At 62.8% G+C, this 16,989-nt stretch overlaps 1 protein-coding gene across 4 annotated transcripts in view; it reads left to right on the top strand.

The window, feature by feature from the left end:
• Positions 1-16,989, top strand: part of ADAMTS13 (ADAM metallopeptidase with thrombospondin type 1 motif 13) — a 33,341-nt gene that overhangs the window by 11,855 nt on the left and 4,497 nt on the right. For all 4 annotated transcript variants that reach the window (XM_036329198.1, XM_036329196.1, XM_036329195.1 and 1 more), the window contains 15 exons: positions 587-691; positions 5,903-6,054; positions 6,168-6,231; positions 7,425-7,551; positions 7,965-8,113; positions 8,446-8,566; positions 9,163-9,243; positions 10,170-10,351; positions 11,220-11,352; positions 11,432-11,561; positions 12,423-12,605; positions 13,444-13,627; positions 14,223-14,343; positions 15,002-15,131; positions 15,964-16,146. In XM_036329198.1, coding sequence (XP_036185091.1) covers positions 587-691; positions 5,903-6,054; positions 6,168-6,231; positions 7,425-7,551; positions 7,965-8,113; positions 8,446-8,566; positions 9,163-9,243; positions 10,170-10,351; positions 11,220-11,352; positions 11,432-11,561; positions 12,423-12,605; positions 13,444-13,627; positions 14,223-14,343; positions 15,002-15,131; positions 15,964-16,146 — 2,045 coding nt within the window. The remainder of the gene's footprint in view (positions 1-586; positions 692-5,902; positions 6,055-6,167; positions 6,232-7,424; positions 7,552-7,964; positions 8,114-8,445; positions 8,567-9,162; positions 9,244-10,169; positions 10,352-11,219; positions 11,353-11,431; positions 11,562-12,422; positions 12,606-13,443; positions 13,628-14,222; positions 14,344-15,001; positions 15,132-15,963; positions 16,147-16,989) is intronic.

Here is a 16,989-nt window from a genome sequence, read left to right as displayed (position 1 = left end):
AGTGTGCACAGTGGGCGCCCTGCGCCAGACTGTCTTAATTTTGGGGCAAGGACGCCACATTTTCGTTGAGAGGGGGCCCCACCATCACAGAGCCAGCCTGGCAGGGCCTGAGCCCATGGACTTGGATCCTAAGTAGGCAGGACCAAGGGCTGCCAGCCCAGTGGAGCTGGAGGGCCTGCCAGAGGAGGGGGTCCCGCCGAACCCCACAGTGCGAGCGCGGTGGCAGGAGGCGGGGTGAGGGCAGCTCCCAGACAGACTTCCTCCCAGGGCTGACTGGCCGCGGTGGCCCTTCCTCCTTAGAAAACACTGAGGGTGATCTTAGTGCCATAAAGCGCGTGCGCCCTGCGTGCTGGTGTGAACGCGGACAGACGATGGGACAGGATGGAACCTCATCTCTGACCTGAGAGCTTATGTTTTTTCTTCTGATTTTAAAAGAAAGGAAAACATTTTCACGGCCACTGTCCCTCCTCCCGCCGCCAGGGCCACAGGGCGTGTGGCTGTCCCTGCCCCGCTGCCGAGAGGACAGTGAGGCTGGGCACGGACCTGACCGGCCCCGCGGCCGGTGACGCCACCTGTGTCTCCTCAGGACGCGTGCCAGGCGCTCTCCTGCCACACAGACCCCCTGGACCTCAGCAGCTGCAGCCGCCTCCTCTTCCCGCTCCTGGACGGGACCGAGTGCGGCCCCCAGAAGGTCAGCAGGAGCGAGGGAGGCGGGAGAGCGAGTGTGAGCGTGTGTGCATGAGCATGAGTGTGTGAGTGTGTGCGTGCATGAGCATGAGTGTGTGTGAGCGTGTGCGTGCATGAGCATGAGTGTGTGAGTGTGTGCGTGCATGAGCATGAGAGTGTGTGAGCGTGTGCGTGCATGAGCATGAGTGTGTGTGAGCGTGTGCGTGCATGAGCATGAGTGTGTGAGTGTGTGCGTGCATGAGCATGGTGTGAGTGTGTGCGTGTGCGTGCATGAGCATGAGTGTGTGAGTGTGTGCGTGCATGAGCATGGTGTGAGCGTGTGCATGCATGAGCATGAGTGTGTGAGCGTGTGCGTGCATGAGCATGGTGTGAGTGTGTGCGTGCATGAGCATGAGTGTGTGTGAGCGTGTGCGTGCATGAGCATGGTGTGAGTGTGTGCGTGCATGAGCATGAGTGTGTGTGAGCGTGTGCGTGCATGAGCATGGTGTGAGTGTGTGCGTGCATGAGCATGAGTGTGTGTGAGCGTGTGCGTGCATGAGCATGAGTGTGTGTGAGTGTGTGCGTGCATGAGCATGAGTGTGTGAGTGTGTGCGTGCATGAGCATGAGTGTGTGTGAGCGTGTGCGTGCATGAGCATGAGTGTGTGTGAGCGTGTGCGTGCATGAGCATGAGTGTGTGTGAGTGTGTGCGTGCATGAGCATGAGTGTGTGAGTGTGTGCGTGCATGAGCATGAGTGTGTGTGAGTGTGTGCGTGCATGAGCATGAGTGTGTGTGAGCGTGTGCGTGCATGAGCATGAGTGTGTGTGAGCGTGTGCGTGCATGAGCATGAGTGTGTGTGAGCGTGTGCGTGCATGAGCATGAGTGTGTGTGAGCGTGTGCGTGCATGAGCATGAGTGTGTGAGCGTGTGCGTGCATGAGCATGAGTGTGTGTGAGCGTGTGCATGCATGAGCATGAGTGTGTGAGCGTGTGCGTGCATGAGCATGGTGTGAGTGTGTGCGTGCATGAGCATGAGTGTGTGTGAGCGTGTGCGTGCATGAGCATGGTGTGAGTGTGTGCGTGCATGAGCATGAGTGTGTGTGAGCGTGTGCGTGCATGAGCATGAGTGTGTGAGTGTGTGCGTGCATGAGCATGAGTGTGTGTGAGCGTGTGCGTGCATGAGCATGAGTGTGTGTGAGCGTGTGCGTGCATGAGCATGAGTGTGTGAGTGTGTGCGTGCATGAGCATGAGTGTGTGTGAGCGTGTGCGTGCATGAGCATGAGTGTGTGAGCGTGTGCGTGCATGAGCATGAGTGTGTGTGAGTGTGTGCGTGCATGAGCATGAGTGTGTGAGCGTGTGCGTGCATGAGCATGGTGTGAGTGTGTGCGTGCATGAGCATGAGTGTGTGTGTGTGTGTGCGTGCATGAGCCTGAGTGTGTGTGAGCGTGTGCGTGCATGAGCATGAGTGTGTGTGAGCGTGTGCGTGCATGAGCATGAGTGTGTGTGAGCGTGTGCGTGAATGAGCATGAGTGTGTGTGTGTGCGTGCATGAGCATGAGTGTGTGTGAGCGTGTGCGTGCATGAGCATGAGTGTGTGAGCGTGTGCGTGCATGAGCATGAGTGTGTGTGAGCGTGTGCGTGCATGAGCATGAGTGTGTGAGTGTGTGCGTGCATGAGCATGAGTGTGTGAGCGTGTGCGTGCATGAGCATGAGTGTGTGAGCGTGTGCGTGCATGAGCATGAGTGTGTGAGCGTGTGCGTGCATGAGCATGAGTGTGTGTGAGCGTGTGCGTGCATGAGCATGAGTGTGTGAGCGTGTGCGTGCATGAGCATGAGTGTGTGAGTGTGTGCGTGCATGAGCATGAGTGTGTGTGAGTGTGTGCGTGCATGAGCATGAGTGTGTGTGAGCGTGTGCGTGCATGAGCATGAGTGTGTGAGTGTGTGCGTGCATGAGCATGAGTGTGTGTGAGCGTGTGCGTGCATGAGCATGAGTGTGTGTGAGCGTGTGCGTGCATGAGCATGAGTGTGTGAGTGTGTGCGTGCATGAGCATGAGTGTGTGTGTGTGTGTGCGTGCATGAGCATGAGTGTGTGTGAGCGTGTGCGTGCATGAGCATGAGTGTGTGTGAGCGTGTGCGTGCATGAGCATGAGTGTGTGTGAGCGTGTGCGTGCATGAGCATGAGTGTGTGAGTGTGTGCGTGCATGAGCATGAGTGTGTGTGAGCGTGTGCGTGCATGAGCATGAGTGTGTGAGCGTGTGCGTGCATGAGCATGAGTGTGTGTGAGCGTGTGCGTGCATGAGCATGAGTGTGTGAGTGTGTGCGTGCATGAGCATGAGTGTGTGAGCGTGTGCGTGCATGAGCATGAGTGTGTGAGCGTGTGCGTGCATGAGCATGAGTGTGTGTGAGCGTGTGCGTGCATGAGCATGAGTGTGTGAGCGTGTGCGTGCATGAGCATGGTGTGAGTGTGTGCGTGCATGAGCATGAGTGTGTGTGAGTGTGTGCGTGCATGAGCATGAGTGTGTGTGAGCGTGTGCGTGCATGAGCATGAGTGTGTGAGCGTGTGCGTGCATGAGCATGAGTGTGTGTGAGCGTGTGCGTGCATGAGCATGAGTGTGTGAGTGTGTGCGTGCATGAGCATGAGTGTGTGAGCGTGTGCGTGCATGAGCATGAGTGTGTGAGCGTGTGCGTGCATGAGCATGAGTGTGTGTGAGCGTGTGCGTGCATGAGCATGAGTGTGTGAGCGTGTGCGTGCATGAGCATGGTGTGAGTGTGTGCGTGCATGAGCATGAGTGTGTGTGAGTGTGTGCGTGCATGAGCATGAGTGTGTGTGAGCGTGTGCGTGCATGAGCATGAGTGTGTGTGAGCGTGTGCGTGCATGAGCATGAGTGTGTGTGAGCGTGTGCGTGCATGAGCATGAGTGTGTGAGTGTGTGCGTGCATGAGCATGAGTGTGTGAGAGTGTGCGTGCATGAGCATGAGTGTGTGAGCGTGTGCGTGCATGAGCATGAGTGTGTGTGAGCGTGTGCGTGCATGAGCATGAGTGTGTGAGTGTGTGCGTGCATGAGCATGAGTGTGTGAGCGTGTGCGTGCATGAGCATGAGTGTGTGAGCGTGTGCGTGCATGAGCATGGTGTGAGTGTGTGCGTGCATGAGCATGAGTGTGTGTGAGCGTGTGCGTGCATGAGCATGAGTGTGTGTGAGCGTGTGCGTGCATGAGCATGAGTGTGTGAGTGTGTGCGTGCATGAGCATGAGTGTGTGTGAGCGTGTGCGTGCATGAGCATGAGTGTGTGTGAGCGTGTGCGTGCATGAGCATGAGTGTGTGAGTGTGTGCGTGCATGAGCATGAGTGTGTGAGCGTGTGCGTGCATGAGCATGAGTGTGTGAGCGTGTGCGTGCATGAGCATGAGTGTGTGTGAGCGTGTGCGTGCATGAGCATGAGTGTGTGAGTGTGTGCGTGCATGAGCATGAGTGTGTGTGAGAGTGTGAGTGAATGAGAATGAGTGTGTGTGTGTGCGTGAATGAGCATGAGTGTGTGTGAGCGTGTGCGTGCATGAGCATGAGTGTGTGTGTGTGCGTGCATGAGCATGAGTGTGTGTGAGCGTGTGCGTGCATGAGCATGAGTGTGTGTGTGTGCGTGCATGAGCATGAGTGTGTGAGCGTGTGCGTGCATGAGCATGGTGTGAGTGTGTGCGTGCATGAGCATGAGTGTGTGAGCGTGTGTGTGCATGAGCATGAGTGTGTGTGAGCGTGTGCGTGCATGAGCATGAGTGTGTGTGAGCGTGTGCGTGCATGAGCATGAGTGTGTGAGCGTGTGCGTGCATGAGCATGAGTGTGTGTGAGTGTGTGCGTGCATGAGCATGAGTGTGTGTGAGCGTGTGCGTGCATGAGCATGAGTGTGTGAGTGTGTGCGTGCATGAGCATGAGTGTGTGTGAGCGTGTGCGTGCATGAGCATGGTGTGAGTGTGTGCGTGGATGAGGATGAGTGTGTGAGCGTGTGCGTGCATGAGCATGAGTGTGTGTGAGCGTGTGCGTGCATGAGCATGAGTGTGTGAGTGTGTGCGTGCATGAGCATGAGTGTGTGTGAGCGTGTGCGTGCATGAGCATGAGTGTGTGAGCGTGTGCGTGCATGAGCATGAGTGTGTGTGAGCGTGTGCGTGCATGAGCATGAGTGTGTGTGAGCGTGTGCGTGCATGAGCATGAGTGTGTGTGTGCGTGCATGAGCATGAGTGTGTGTGAGCGTGTGCGTGCATGAGCATGAGTGTGTGTGTGTGCGTGCATGAGCATGAGTGTGTGAGCGTGTGCGTGCATGAGCATGAGTGTGTGAGCGTGTGCGTGCATGAGCATGAGTGTGTGAGCGTGTGCGTGCATGAGCATGAGTGTGTGAGCGTGTGCGTGCATGAGCATGAGTGTGTGAGTGTGTACGTGCATGAGCATGGTGTGAGTGTGTGCGTGCATGAGCATGAGTGTGTGAGCGTGTGCGTGCATGAGCATGAGTGTGTGTGAGCGTGTGCGTGCATGAGCATGAGTGTGTGTGTGCGTGTGCGTGCATGAGCATGAGTGTGTGAGTGTGTGCGTGCATGAGCATGAGTGTGTGAGCGTGTGCGTGCATGAGCATGAGTGTGTGTGAGCGTGTGCGTGCATGAGCATGAGTGTGTGAGCGTGTGCGTGCATGAGCATGAGTGTGTGAGCGTGTGCGTGCATGAGCATGAGTGTGTGTGAGCATGTGCGTGCATGAGCATGAGTGTGTGTGAGCGTGTGCGTGCATGAGCATGAGTGTGTGTGAGTGTGTGCGTGCATGAGCATGGTGTGAGTGTGTGCGTGCATGAGCATGAGTGTGTGAGCGTGTGCGTGCATGAGCATGAGTGTGTGTGAGCGTGTGCGTGCATGAGCATGGTGTGAGTGTGTGCGTGCATGAGCATGAGTGTGTGTGAGCGTGTGCGTGCATGAGCATGGTGTGAGTGTGTGCATGCATGAGCATGAGTGTGTGTGAGCGTGTGCGTGCATGAGCATGAGTGTGTGTGAGCGTGTGCGTGCATGAGCATGAGTGTGTGCATGCGTGTGTGAGTGTGGATGTGCTCACACATGCTTGCGCAGGCCACCTGCAGCCTGGCAGCCCTTATTCCTGGGGCAGGAGACAGGGCGCCAGGGCGAGGGCCCTGGAGCTGTGCTTGGTGCCTGTGGGTGTGGGTGTGGGTGTGGGTGTGGTGCCCGTGGGGCGGCAGATTGGCTGTCGTTCCTTGCAGTGGTGCTCCAAGGGCCGCTGCCGCTCCCTGGCAGAGCTGACCTCCTTGGAGGCGGTGCACGGGCACTGGTCAGCTTGGGGTCCCCCCAGTCCTTGCTCCCGCTCCTGCGGAGGAGGCGTGGTCACCAGGAGGCGGCAGTGCAACAACCCCAGGTGCGGGATGGAAGGGGCCGGGGGGGGGGGGGTGGGGGGGGTGGGCGGGGGCTGCACTTGCCCTGGTTGGGGTCTGTGGGTCACCTCTCACCACTGTCTCCGGGCGTTTTCAGACCTGCCTTTGGGGGGCGTGCTTGCACAGGTGCTGACCTTCAGGCCGAGATGTGCAACACCCAGGTAGGCCGGCTTCCCGGGCAGGGCCCCAGGGGGCCAGGGCGGCTGGGGTGTGTGGCTCACAGCAGAAATACTGCATGATCTCTGAGGAGGCTCCAAACTGCACCCCCAGCAGCCGGCCCCGCTGGTGCCCACGGCAGGTGTGGGGGCTCCACACGCGCTCGGCACTTCCTGTCCAGGTTTGGTTTTATTTTTTAATCCTCGCCGGAGGATATGTTTTTATTGATTTTAGAGCGAGGAAGGAAGAGAGAAGAGAAACATCGATGTGAGAGAAACACTGATCAGTTGCCTCCCATACACGCCCCGACTTGGGGGTTGAACTCAACACCTGGGCATGTGCCCTGACGGGGAATCACATGCATCATTTTCCGGGGTGTGGAATGGCGCGCCAACCAACTGAGCCACCGGTCAGGGCCGGCTGTCCAGGTTTTGGTCACGGCCATCACAGCGGGTGTGAAGCAGGGACTGATCTCTTTGATGTTAAGGTCTGAGAGCTGCCCTCCCACCTTCTCCTGGCGGCCACTGGGGGCCAGACCTGCAGGGAGCCCTCACCTGGGCCCGAGGTGGGGGAGGGGGTGTGGGGGCAGCTGAGGGCTGTGTCCCGCTCAACCGGTCCACTCCGCCGGCCGGTCCGCTCTGAGCCTTTTCTCTCCGACGCCTCCCGTCGAGGCTCTTGGTGAAGCCTTCCCTGGCCTTTTCTGACACGGCCTCTAGAGGCTGCCTGTGAATGGCCCAGACCCTGACCTCTGCGGATCGGGCCCTGGGCCTGAGCGGTGTTCTTTTCCCGCTCCCTCTGCCCCGTGTCCTCACAAATGCTCCTGGAATTCCCCATCGGCAGAAAAAGGCTCCTGTCACCCCCATTTTACAGAGCGGGGAACAGGTGCAGCCAGGAGCCAGGCTCAAACCCTCCTCATGGCCTCACACTCAGGGTGCCTCCCTGTCCCCAGGTGCAAGGGCCCCCAGCCCTGGGCCACCTGCCCTAGCCCCCAAGCCTGGGACCCCCTGCCCTGAGCCCCCCTGCCCTGAGCCCCCCTGCCCTAGGCCCCCTGCCCTGGGCCCCCTGCCCTAGCCCCCAAGCCCGGGATCCCTTGCCCTGAGCCCCCCTGCCCTGGGCCCCCTGCCCTAGCCCCCAAGCCCGGGACCCTGCCCAAACCCCCACCCCAGCCTCCATGCCTGTCCCCTGCCCTATCTGGCAGGCCTGCGAGACCACCCAGCTGGCGTTCATGGCTGAGCAGTGTGCGGAGACCGAGGGGCGGCCGCTGGGCCTTTCCCCAGGCAATGCCTCCTCCTACCGCTGGGGCCCAGCTGTGCCTCACAGTCAAGGTGGGGCCCGGGGCTGCCCGGGGAGCGGTGTGGGCGGGAGAACCACGGCCACCATGGCTCCCCGCGGTGGACAGCAGGCGCAGGCTGTGCATCAGTGCAGGGAGCGTCCTGGCTCGGCCCTGGGAGGGGTCTCCTGCGAGTCCTGGCTCCCAGCTCAGCTGCTGGGGGCACAGTGAGGTGTGTGTGTGTGTGTGGGGGGGCGCCGGGTGTGCCCTCGACTCCTGGCTCAGCTGCACGTGTTGCCTGCTGGTTGCTAGGCCGCCTCGGGAGGAACATACACCCTGGCCCATGAGCAGCGGGTGAAGCGGTGGGGCTGGCAGGGCGAGGGCGCCTGGAGCCTGCTTCCCGGGTCACCGCCCTCCCTGCCCCCACCCCGCCCCTGCATCAGCATTCCTGTCCCTCTGCCTCCCCAGGGGACGCTCTGTGCAGACACATGTGCCGGGCCATCGGAGAGAGCTTCATCATGCGGCGTGGGGACAGCTTCCGGGACGGCACCCGGTGTGTGCCAAGCGGCCCGCGGGAGGACGGGACCCTCAGCCTGTGCGTGTCGGGCAGCTGCAGGGTAGGCGTGTGCAGGCGGCGGGCGCCTCTCCGTCCCCTGTGGCCCCCGGGCCTGTCCCAGCAAAGCCGAACACGGCCTCCCGGGCGAGGCCAGTCGGGGCGGGCCCCTGAAGCAGCAGCCGCCTCGCGGGATGAGGAGGGGACTCGGGGCGACCTTGGGGTCAGCAGGGTTGAGAGCTGCGCTGCGAACTGGGGCGGCCGTTTAAGCTCGTCTCCGGAAGGGGCCTCAGATGCTCTGTACGCAGCCCCGTTTGTCATGTGACTCTGAGAGCCAGTGGGGCTGCCCCTCCAGTGACACGCAGCCCGGGCGCCCCTGCCACCCCCTTTGTGCAGACGTTCGGCTGTGACGGCAGGATGGACTCCCGGCAGGTGCCGGACGAGTGCCAGGTGTGTGGAGGGGACAACAGCACGTGCAGCCCGCAGAGCGGCTCTTTCATGGGCGGAAGAGCCCGAGGTAGGGGCCGGCCCCCCGCCCCCGAGAAGCCCCGGCAGCCCAGGCGGGGGCAGGCAGGGTGGGGACCCACACGTTGGCTCCGCCCTGGAGCCTCCACCGCCCACTGTGCCAGACGTTAGGAATCTGCTGTGGTTTGCAAAGCCATTGCTTAGAGCAGCGGTTCTCAACCTGTGGGTCGCGAGCCCTTTGGCGGTCGAACGACCCTTTCACGGCGGTCGCCTAAGACCATCCTGCATATCAGATATTTACATGATGATTCATCACAGTAGCAACATGACAGGTATGAAGTAGCAACGAAAATACTTTTATGGTTGGGTCACAGCATGAGGAGCTGTATTTAAAGGGCCAGAAGGTTGAGAACCACTGGGCTAGAGGGTCAGTGGAGGACTGATTCCACCTCCCTCTGGCAGGTCCCACCCCTCCCCCCTCCCGGGCGGCTCCCCCACAGGTGGCCCTCCACCCGCCCGATTGCCCGCCAAGGCCTGCGCCTGCCTGGGGCGCCCGCAGTGAGGCTGGCGCTGTGGGGCCTGTTCTTGGTGCCGAACCCGCCCCTGGCCTGCGGTGGGGCGGGGTCTCAGCCCTCTGCTCCCTCCTAGAGTACGTCACGTTCCTGACGCTGACTCCCAACCTGACCAGGGTGCACATCGCCAACCACAGGCCTCTCTTCACACACCTGGGTGAGTTGGCGGAGGGCTCACCAGAATTCGCCCAACCTCGAAGGTGGAGGGCACGGTCCCCAAGATGCCCGCACTGCTGACGCCAACGTAGAGGTCGGGGTTCCCCAAACCACCACCAGATTGGACAGCTCACTGGGACCCCCAGACTCAGCTGTTAGGGTCACGGTGGAAACGGGGAAGGACAGAGTAAACCAGCCAGAGGAGACGCCAGGGCAGAGTCGGGGCTCTGGGCCAGCGTCCAGCTGGTGGGCATGGAGTATTGCCCACCCAGGCTCCCTGCCCGTTTCTACTGGGGCGTCGTTATGTAGGCCTGATCGGTATTGACTGATGGATCAATTGAGCGCTCACATGAATGGCCTGTCTCCAGGCTGACTCAGGCTCTGTGACCCAAGGCCCCGGAACCACGTGTTTGGTCTTTGGTGGGCCAGGCCCCTCCTTAAAGACTCCCCCCGGCTGACTAGGCCCCCTCCCTGTTATTGGGCAAGGCCAACTTCTTTACTCCCCAGTCTCCCTGGGGCTGTGTGTCCAGGGTAGCCCACACCTGGGAACCCAGAGCGGGGGCCTTTGAACCCAGATTGGGGCCCTACCAGGGTCCCTGAGCTCCTGAACCGGCCCGTAGAGCTCGCGTGGGTGTGCGTGGTGGGGAGCAGGCCCTGGTGCTCCCCAGGTTCTGGAGGAGGCGCGGAGTTGACGCTGCGAGGAAGCCTGGGGCAGCCCCGGTGTGCACCTGGAGGGGTGCCTGCAGAGACGCGGGGGACCCGCTCCTGGGGCTGGGGACCCGGAGGAGGACGGTTGCAGGTGTGGCCACGGAGACGACAACCTGTTGGCCGATTCCTTAAACCTGGGCCTCCTCTGTGAAAGGGTGGTGCCCCCTCCTAGGTGGGGGGTTGGGGCTCTGATGTGCTGACAGGCCTCGCTCCCCCCAGCGGTGAGGATCCGCGGGCGCTACGTGGTGGCTGGGAATTTCAGCATCTCCCCCAGCACCAGCCACCCCTCCCTCCTGGAGGACAGCCGCATCGAGTACAGAGTGACCCTCGCCGAGGACCGGCTGCCCCGCCTGGAGGAGATCTCCATCCCGGGCCCCACCCAGGAAGACATGGAGATCCAGGTGACCAGCTGCTCAGTCGCTCGCTCATACGGAGCCCCTGGTGCTGAGTGGGTGGCCGGAGAGCCGGGCAGGCCCAGGGGCTGCCCCCGGAGGGCGGCGGGGCTGGGCCTGGAGGAGCTGGTGCCCAGGCCAGCCAGCGGGCAGTGTCTCTAGGGAACCTGCGAGCACAGGAGGGGTGCTTAGGGGGCTGAAGGAAGGGGACCCCAGGTAAGAAGGCTAGAGGGCGGGGCAGACCTCGAGGGGCTTCCTGGCCATGGGCGGAGTCTGGGCTTCCTCCTGGGTGTCCAGGGGCTGAGGGGCCCTGCAGTTGGAGTTGGGAGGGGCCTGGGTCAGGCCTGGCCCAGGGGGGTGGAGGAGCGACACAGTCGGGAAGGCCGGTCTGGCCAATGCTGACGTCAGAGGCCTCGGTCTCCTCCCCTGTGGAATGGGGTCGCAGTCCTGCCTCCTGGAGTGGAAGCATGCTTAAGGAGTGACCACCCCTTCCGGCTGCCCCCCTCCCCCCCCCCGGGTCTCATCTCTTCTGATCTCACCCCAGGCCCGTGCTGGGCTCCCCTCTGCCCGAGGCCTTGTCTCCCGTGTCTGCTCCATGCCCCACCCCTGCTCCACCTAGAGCCTGTGACACCTTTCAGGCTGCTGTCCTGCCCCCACCAGGCCCTGTAGGGTTATCTGTCACCACCCCACCCCACCCCATCCCACCTCGAGCTCCTGGAGGCTGCGACAGGGTCCCGCTCGCCGTGCTGTGCCCAGAACCTGGGTGCGGCCACCTGCATGGTTGCTTGCTGAGTGGAAGAACGGCCTCTAGGAGGTGGCGGTGGCAGCGACCCCCAGGGAGCCCCTGGGTGAGGCCCCGTGCGCCCGTCTCCTGCAGGTGTACAGGCGCTATGGCGAGGAGTATGGCAACGCCACCCGCCCGCACGTCACCTTCACCTACTTCCAGCCTAAGCTGCGGGCCTGGGCGTGGGCTGCCACTCGGGGGGCCTGCTCGGTGAGCTGTGGGGCAGGTGAGGCCCGGGGCAGGGCGGGCCCCAGCCTGGCTTGCCCCCTGCATGGAGGTGGCCTCGCCTCCCTCTTTCTTCCCAGGGCTGCGATGGGTGACCTACAGCTGCCTGGACCAGGCCAGGAACCAGTGGGTGGAGGCTGCCCGGTGCGCAGGGAGCCCGCAGCCGGCGGCCTGGCCGGAGCCCTGCACCCCCGGGGCTTGTCCCCCATAGTGAGTGCCGTCTGTGGGGCTCTCCCCTGGGTCCTGGGGCCCACGCCGCCTGGGATGGGCAGGGTGCCTCTGTGTGTGCTCTCACATAGCCCTGGAGGCTCCGCGCTGCAGCGTCCCGCGCTGCAGGAGAGGACACTGAGCCGCAGGCAGACAAGGCGTCGGTGACCCACCTGGTGCACCTGTCTGCGGCGGAACACGCGCCCTGAGTGCAGGTGGTCACTGTACGTGGGGGTGATCACCTAGCTGGGCGGGCTGTGGGCGGCTCGGAGGCAGCCACGGAGAGCAGCTGACGGAAAGTCCCTGGCCATCGCCGTCGCGGGCCCAGGCAGGTGTGGTTGGTGGGAGCATAACGTTAGAGCAGTGGTTCTCAACCTTCTGGCCCTTTAAATACAGTTCCTCATGTTGTGACCCAACCATACAATTATTTTATTTATTTTTTTACAATTATTTTCGTTGCTACTTCATAACTGTCATGTTGCTACTGTTATGAATCGTCATGTAAATATCTGATATGCAGGATAGTCTTAGGCGACCTCTGTGAAGGGGTCGTTCGACCGCCAAAGGTCGCAACCCACAGGTTGAGAACCGCTGCGTTAGAGGCAAGGCGGTCCCTCCTGGGTGCAGGGCTGGGCAGCCGCCCGCCTGCACCTTCTGCAGGTGTCCTCAGCCTCAGGTGACGGTGGGGACCTGGAGAGCTGGAGCGGGCTGGCCGGCCATGTCTGCGTACCTGAAGGGACACATGCCCAGCTCAACCCAGGGCAGCGAGTCAGCTGGACAGATCTGCCTGCTCCGCGCCCCCCCCCCAACCCCCCAAGCCAATCCAGCACCTGGCAGGGCCCTACTCTGCCGCTCTCTCCTCAGCTGGGCAGCTGGAGACTTCGGCCCCTGCAGCACCTCCTGCGGGACAGGCCTGCGGGAGCGGGCGGTGCGCTGCGTGCAGGCCCTGGGCCCCCGCCTGAGGACGCTGCCCCCTGCCCGGTGCGCAGCGCTGGCCCAGAAGCCCGCGATGGTGGAAACCTGCAGCTCCCAGCCCTGCCCCCCCAGGTGAGCGCGGGGTGGGGCAGGTTCTCCCTGCCAGGGCTTGTCCCTGCGCTGCGCCCGGCCCCCCCAATGCCCCGTTCCCCAGGCCTCTAGCCAGGCGCTGCCATCCCGGTGACGGGCAGGGCCGGCCCAGGCCTAGGAGTTCCAGCTCCAGATTCCCTGCCCCGGAGACCTGCACACACTTCTCTCTGAACCTCTGGGGCCCTGCTCAGGGAGGGGCTGTGAGGCCCAAGCGAGGCCACGAAAGGAAAGCAATAAATGCCACTTCTCGTCACTGTGGTCGCTGCTGTGTCCTGCTGGCAGTGACCTATCACTCTGATTTGCTGCCCACCGGCTGGGTGCCCAGGGCCCCCGTTTCGTTACCCGTCCCTTGAGTCCTGGTGGCCCACACGTGGCCAGGCTCCTTTCCCCTCTCGCGTCCACAGCGGACACAGCGACCACCACTCTTCCCACCGAGGGCTGATCCTGCCTCACAGTCCTCCCCAGCACACACCCAGGCAGCCGCTGCCCCTCGGGCTGGCACCCTCCTGAAGCGATTCCCTGTCCCTGACCTGGTGACCCGGTTGCAGCTGACACCGGCTGGGCAGTGGGAGCACCTGGTTACCTGGCAGAGGCCCCCCCTTCGCCTCTGGGAACAGGCGGTGGGGCCTGTGTCTCTGCCCCTGGTGCCCAGTGCAGTGTCCGCAGCCAGCGGCCGGCCCTTCAGGGAGAGGCCCGGGCTTGCTTCTTTGTGGGGCCCCTCTTTGGGTTCTTGGATATTGGGGAGCAGGTTCTCCCTGCCCCGGTGGCCAGGCTGCGCCGATGGCAGGGGCAGGGCCTGATGGCTGTCCTGGGCTGTCAGGTGGGAGGTGTCGGACGTGTGCCCGTTGGCCTGTGGAGCGGACCTGGCCGCACAGAATGTCACATGCGCGCAGGGGGCGGGCGGCCTGGAGGCGCCAGCGACCGCCGGGCCCTGCTCCGCGGACCGAATGCCAGCTGCCCTCGAGCCCTGCGTGGAGGTGGCATGTCCTCCGGGCTGGGGCCCTGTGAGTGTCCTGGGCTTGGGGGTGGCTGGGCTCTTGGGCGCTTGTCGGGCTGGGAGAATGGGGAGCGCTGGTTACCGTTGGCCTCCCGGCCAGAGTGCGAGGACTGTCCTGCAGCACTGCCTCTGCCGGAGCCCGGCCCGAGATACGCGTAGGAACTGCTCTGGGCCCCCGGGCAGCCCCTTCCCGGGCAAGCCGGGCTCAGGGGGCCAGGCCCTGTTAGGGAGCTGCACGGAGGAAAGCTGCCAGGCTCCCCCTGGCGTCCAGGGCTCGAGGCTGGTGCTGCTGCTTTCACACAAGGTGCTGGCCAACCCTGTCCGCTCGGGGTTGGGGACCGACAGGCAGGGGCGGCAAATCCACTCCCTCAGCCCCGCCCACAGTGACCTCACACTGATGCAGAGGCCAAGGCGGGGTGTGGTGAGGCAACAGCATCGCGGGGGGCCTGGAAGCGAGCCTCCCTGGGGAGGATCAGCAGGGGCGGGGGAGGACGGCCCCGGGGTGCTGGTGACCACTTCTTTCTCCTGAGGGATCGGGACGGTGGGCGTGGAGGTCAGAGGTGGGTGCCCGGACCCATCAGCTTGGTGCTTGCCCCCTGCAGCCGGACCCCCAGCCTCTGGGGGAGGAGGCTGTACCCGCAACAGGCAGCCCCAGGCTGGGGGCTCGCGCTGCCCACGTGTGGACGCCCCTGACGGGGCCCTGCTCCGTCTCCTGTGGCAGAGGTGAGGCCCCTGAACACCCAAGCTCATTAGCTAGCTCTTGCCTGCCTGCATCTGGCTTAGCTCTAAAAAGCATTTGGGTGGCTTCTAGAAAATTCCAGCTGTGCGAGGAAGTGCCAGTGTACGAGGAGATTGGGGCAGAGTGCAGACAGCCCTGCACCAGTTCAGTGATCATCCGAGACAGAAAAGATCGTAGGACACGTTGGCACCGAGAGCCTGTGTCCTGAGGCCCAGAGAAGCTGGGAGAGACGGGCCCACATCTAGCTCTGCGCTCCTGGTGCCAAACCAGAGAAACACATGAAAGACACACAGCGGCCTGCAACTCCCCCCGCTCAGGACAGCCTCGGCGCGTTCAGAACGGAGCCAGAGGTTTCTTTTGAGGAAGGTCCCGATGTGTTGATGGCAAACACAGTAAGGGGTGTTTAGAGCAGTTCTCAGACTGCCCCTCAGGAAACCTACTCTGTGCCAGGCACTTCGTAACTCCCCCTCGAAAGTCCCTGTACACATCCCTGCGAGTGAGCCGTCAGCATATGAAGACCCTGAGGCTCAGAGAGGTTAGGTCGCTGTCCAAGGTCACACGGCTGGTCAGTGGCAGAGCCGGCACCCGTGGTCCTGGCTGAGCCCTCCTCCTGGGCCCGGGGTCCCTGCTTCCTCCCTGCAGGCCAGACGGAGCTGCGTTTCGTGTGCATGGACTCCACCTGGGGGACAGCTGTCCAGGAAGAGCTATGTGACCTGGCGAGCAAGCCGGGGAGCCGGCGGGAGGTCTGCCAGGCTGCCCCGTGCCCGGCTTGGTGAGCGGGGAAGGAGACTGTGCACGGGGCAGCAGCCTGGTCCCCTTCTTGCCCTGGGCTGTGGCCTCCTGCGGGTGGGAGACCCGCGCCTTGGGGCCGTGCCCGGTGACCTGTGGCGGTGGGCAGCTGCCGCTGGCTGTGCGCTGTGTGAGGCGGGACCGTGGACGCTCCGTCCCCCCGCCTCACTCCAAGTGCTGGCCGGCGCCCAGGCCCAGCCGCCTCGAGGAGTACAGCCCGGAGCGCTGCCCCGCCCGGTGGGCCCTCCCCCAGGAGGCAGGTGGTCCAAGGGGTTTCATGGGGCTGTGGGTAAAGCGCATGGCCCGGGTCCGGGTGCGGTGGGCACACGTGGTGGATGGCTCGTTTTGCCATCACCTGCTCCTTACTGAGCACCCACTGTGCCAGGCACTGCTATGGCATGAGGGGTCACAGTACTGAACCGACAGATAGCACCCCTGCCTTCCCGAAGCAGATGCTGGGGACGGGCAACAGGCGATGAGTCGGACAGACAGGAGACGGCTAGTGACGGGTGTGATCGTGCACGTGGCCAAGGCAGCGGGAGGCAGGCCCCGGGGTGGAGAGGCTGGGATCCCTTTGGACACAGACATCTTAACAGGACCGGGGTGCCCTGCCCCCTCCCACTGCCTTTGGACACCTGTCCTCCTCTTCCCCTTCTGTAAAATGGGTTCTTCTGATGTTCTCATCCACTGTGCCAGCCCCTCATGGAGACGTAGGGTGACCCCCCAGAGAGCGCGCCTCTGCGGGCCCCTCCTGGTGGGGAAAGGAGGGGACCCCTGGCTGCTCGGGGTCCTCCCCTGACTCCGCTTTGCCGCAGGTGGCGGTACAAGCTGGCGGCCTGCAGCGTGAGCTGTGGGGGTGGGGTGGCGCGGAGGATCCTGTATTGTGCCCGGGCACACGGGCAGGACGAGGGCGAGGAGATCCTGCCGGATACCCAGTGCCAGGGGCTGCCTCGGCCAGAGCTGCAGGAGGCCTGCAGCCCGGAGCCCTGCCCGCCCAGGTCAGTGGCTCAGGACACATTCCTCAGAAAACAGGACCAGCTGGCAGGCTGTGCCAGGTGCCAGAGATGGCGGCCAACACACCAGCCGTGCAGTGGGCTATCACGGGGTGTGGGTCTGGGTAGCGCTGGGCAGACGCTTCATTGGGTGGAGGAGGCAGATGGGGTGGGGCCTGAGGTGGTCCCAGTGGGGAGCCAAGCATCAGGCACACAGGCAGAAGGGTGCTCAGGCCCGTGGGGGTGGGGGTGGGGGATGGGGGGGTAGGGGAGTGGGGATGGGGCTCCAAGGCCAGGCTGGGGCCACGGGAAGGGCACACGCTCTCGCCTCGTCCACAGGCCCCATGGTTTCCTCATCGTACATGTGCATTTTATTTGATTTTAAATAGACTTATATCAATTGCAGGGAGGAAGGGAGAGAGAGAGAGACATCAGTGATGAGAGAGTCATGGACCGGCTGCCTCCTGCACGCCCCGCACTGGGGATGAGCCCGCAACCCGGGCCTGTGCCCTGACCTGGAATCGAACCCTGACCTCCTGGTCGAGCCCTGCCGGCCGGGCTACCTGTGCGCTTTAACGATGTCATGCTTTCCTGCATCGCACAGAAAGGTGACGGTCAGTGATGTCCTCATAGTGCCACGTGTTCCTCCCGCCTCTCGTTTTTAAAGAAACACCCCTTTCGGATGAGACTCTTACATGTAAGGCCTTGAGCTCACCTGTGGTTTATTTGGGGTAAGCTGGGAAGTCGGGAGCAAGCTCTGTTTTTCCCGTTTGCTAACCAGCAGTGCCCGAGTTCCTCCCGGTGGCCCTCACCACGTCCACGAGTCCTGCGTCTGTTGGATCCACGGGA

The sequence above is a fragment of the Myotis myotis genome, unplaced genomic scaffold (assembly GCF_014108235.1).
Source record: "Myotis myotis isolate mMyoMyo1 unplaced genomic scaffold, mMyoMyo1.p scaffold_m19_p_12, whole genome shotgun sequence".
In the NCBI taxonomy this organism is placed as follows: domain Eukaryota; kingdom Metazoa; phylum Chordata; class Mammalia; order Chiroptera; family Vespertilionidae; genus Myotis; species Myotis myotis.
The sequence above is the reverse complement of the archived record's forward strand: the minus strand, read 5'-3'. Positions and strand labels throughout refer to the sequence as shown.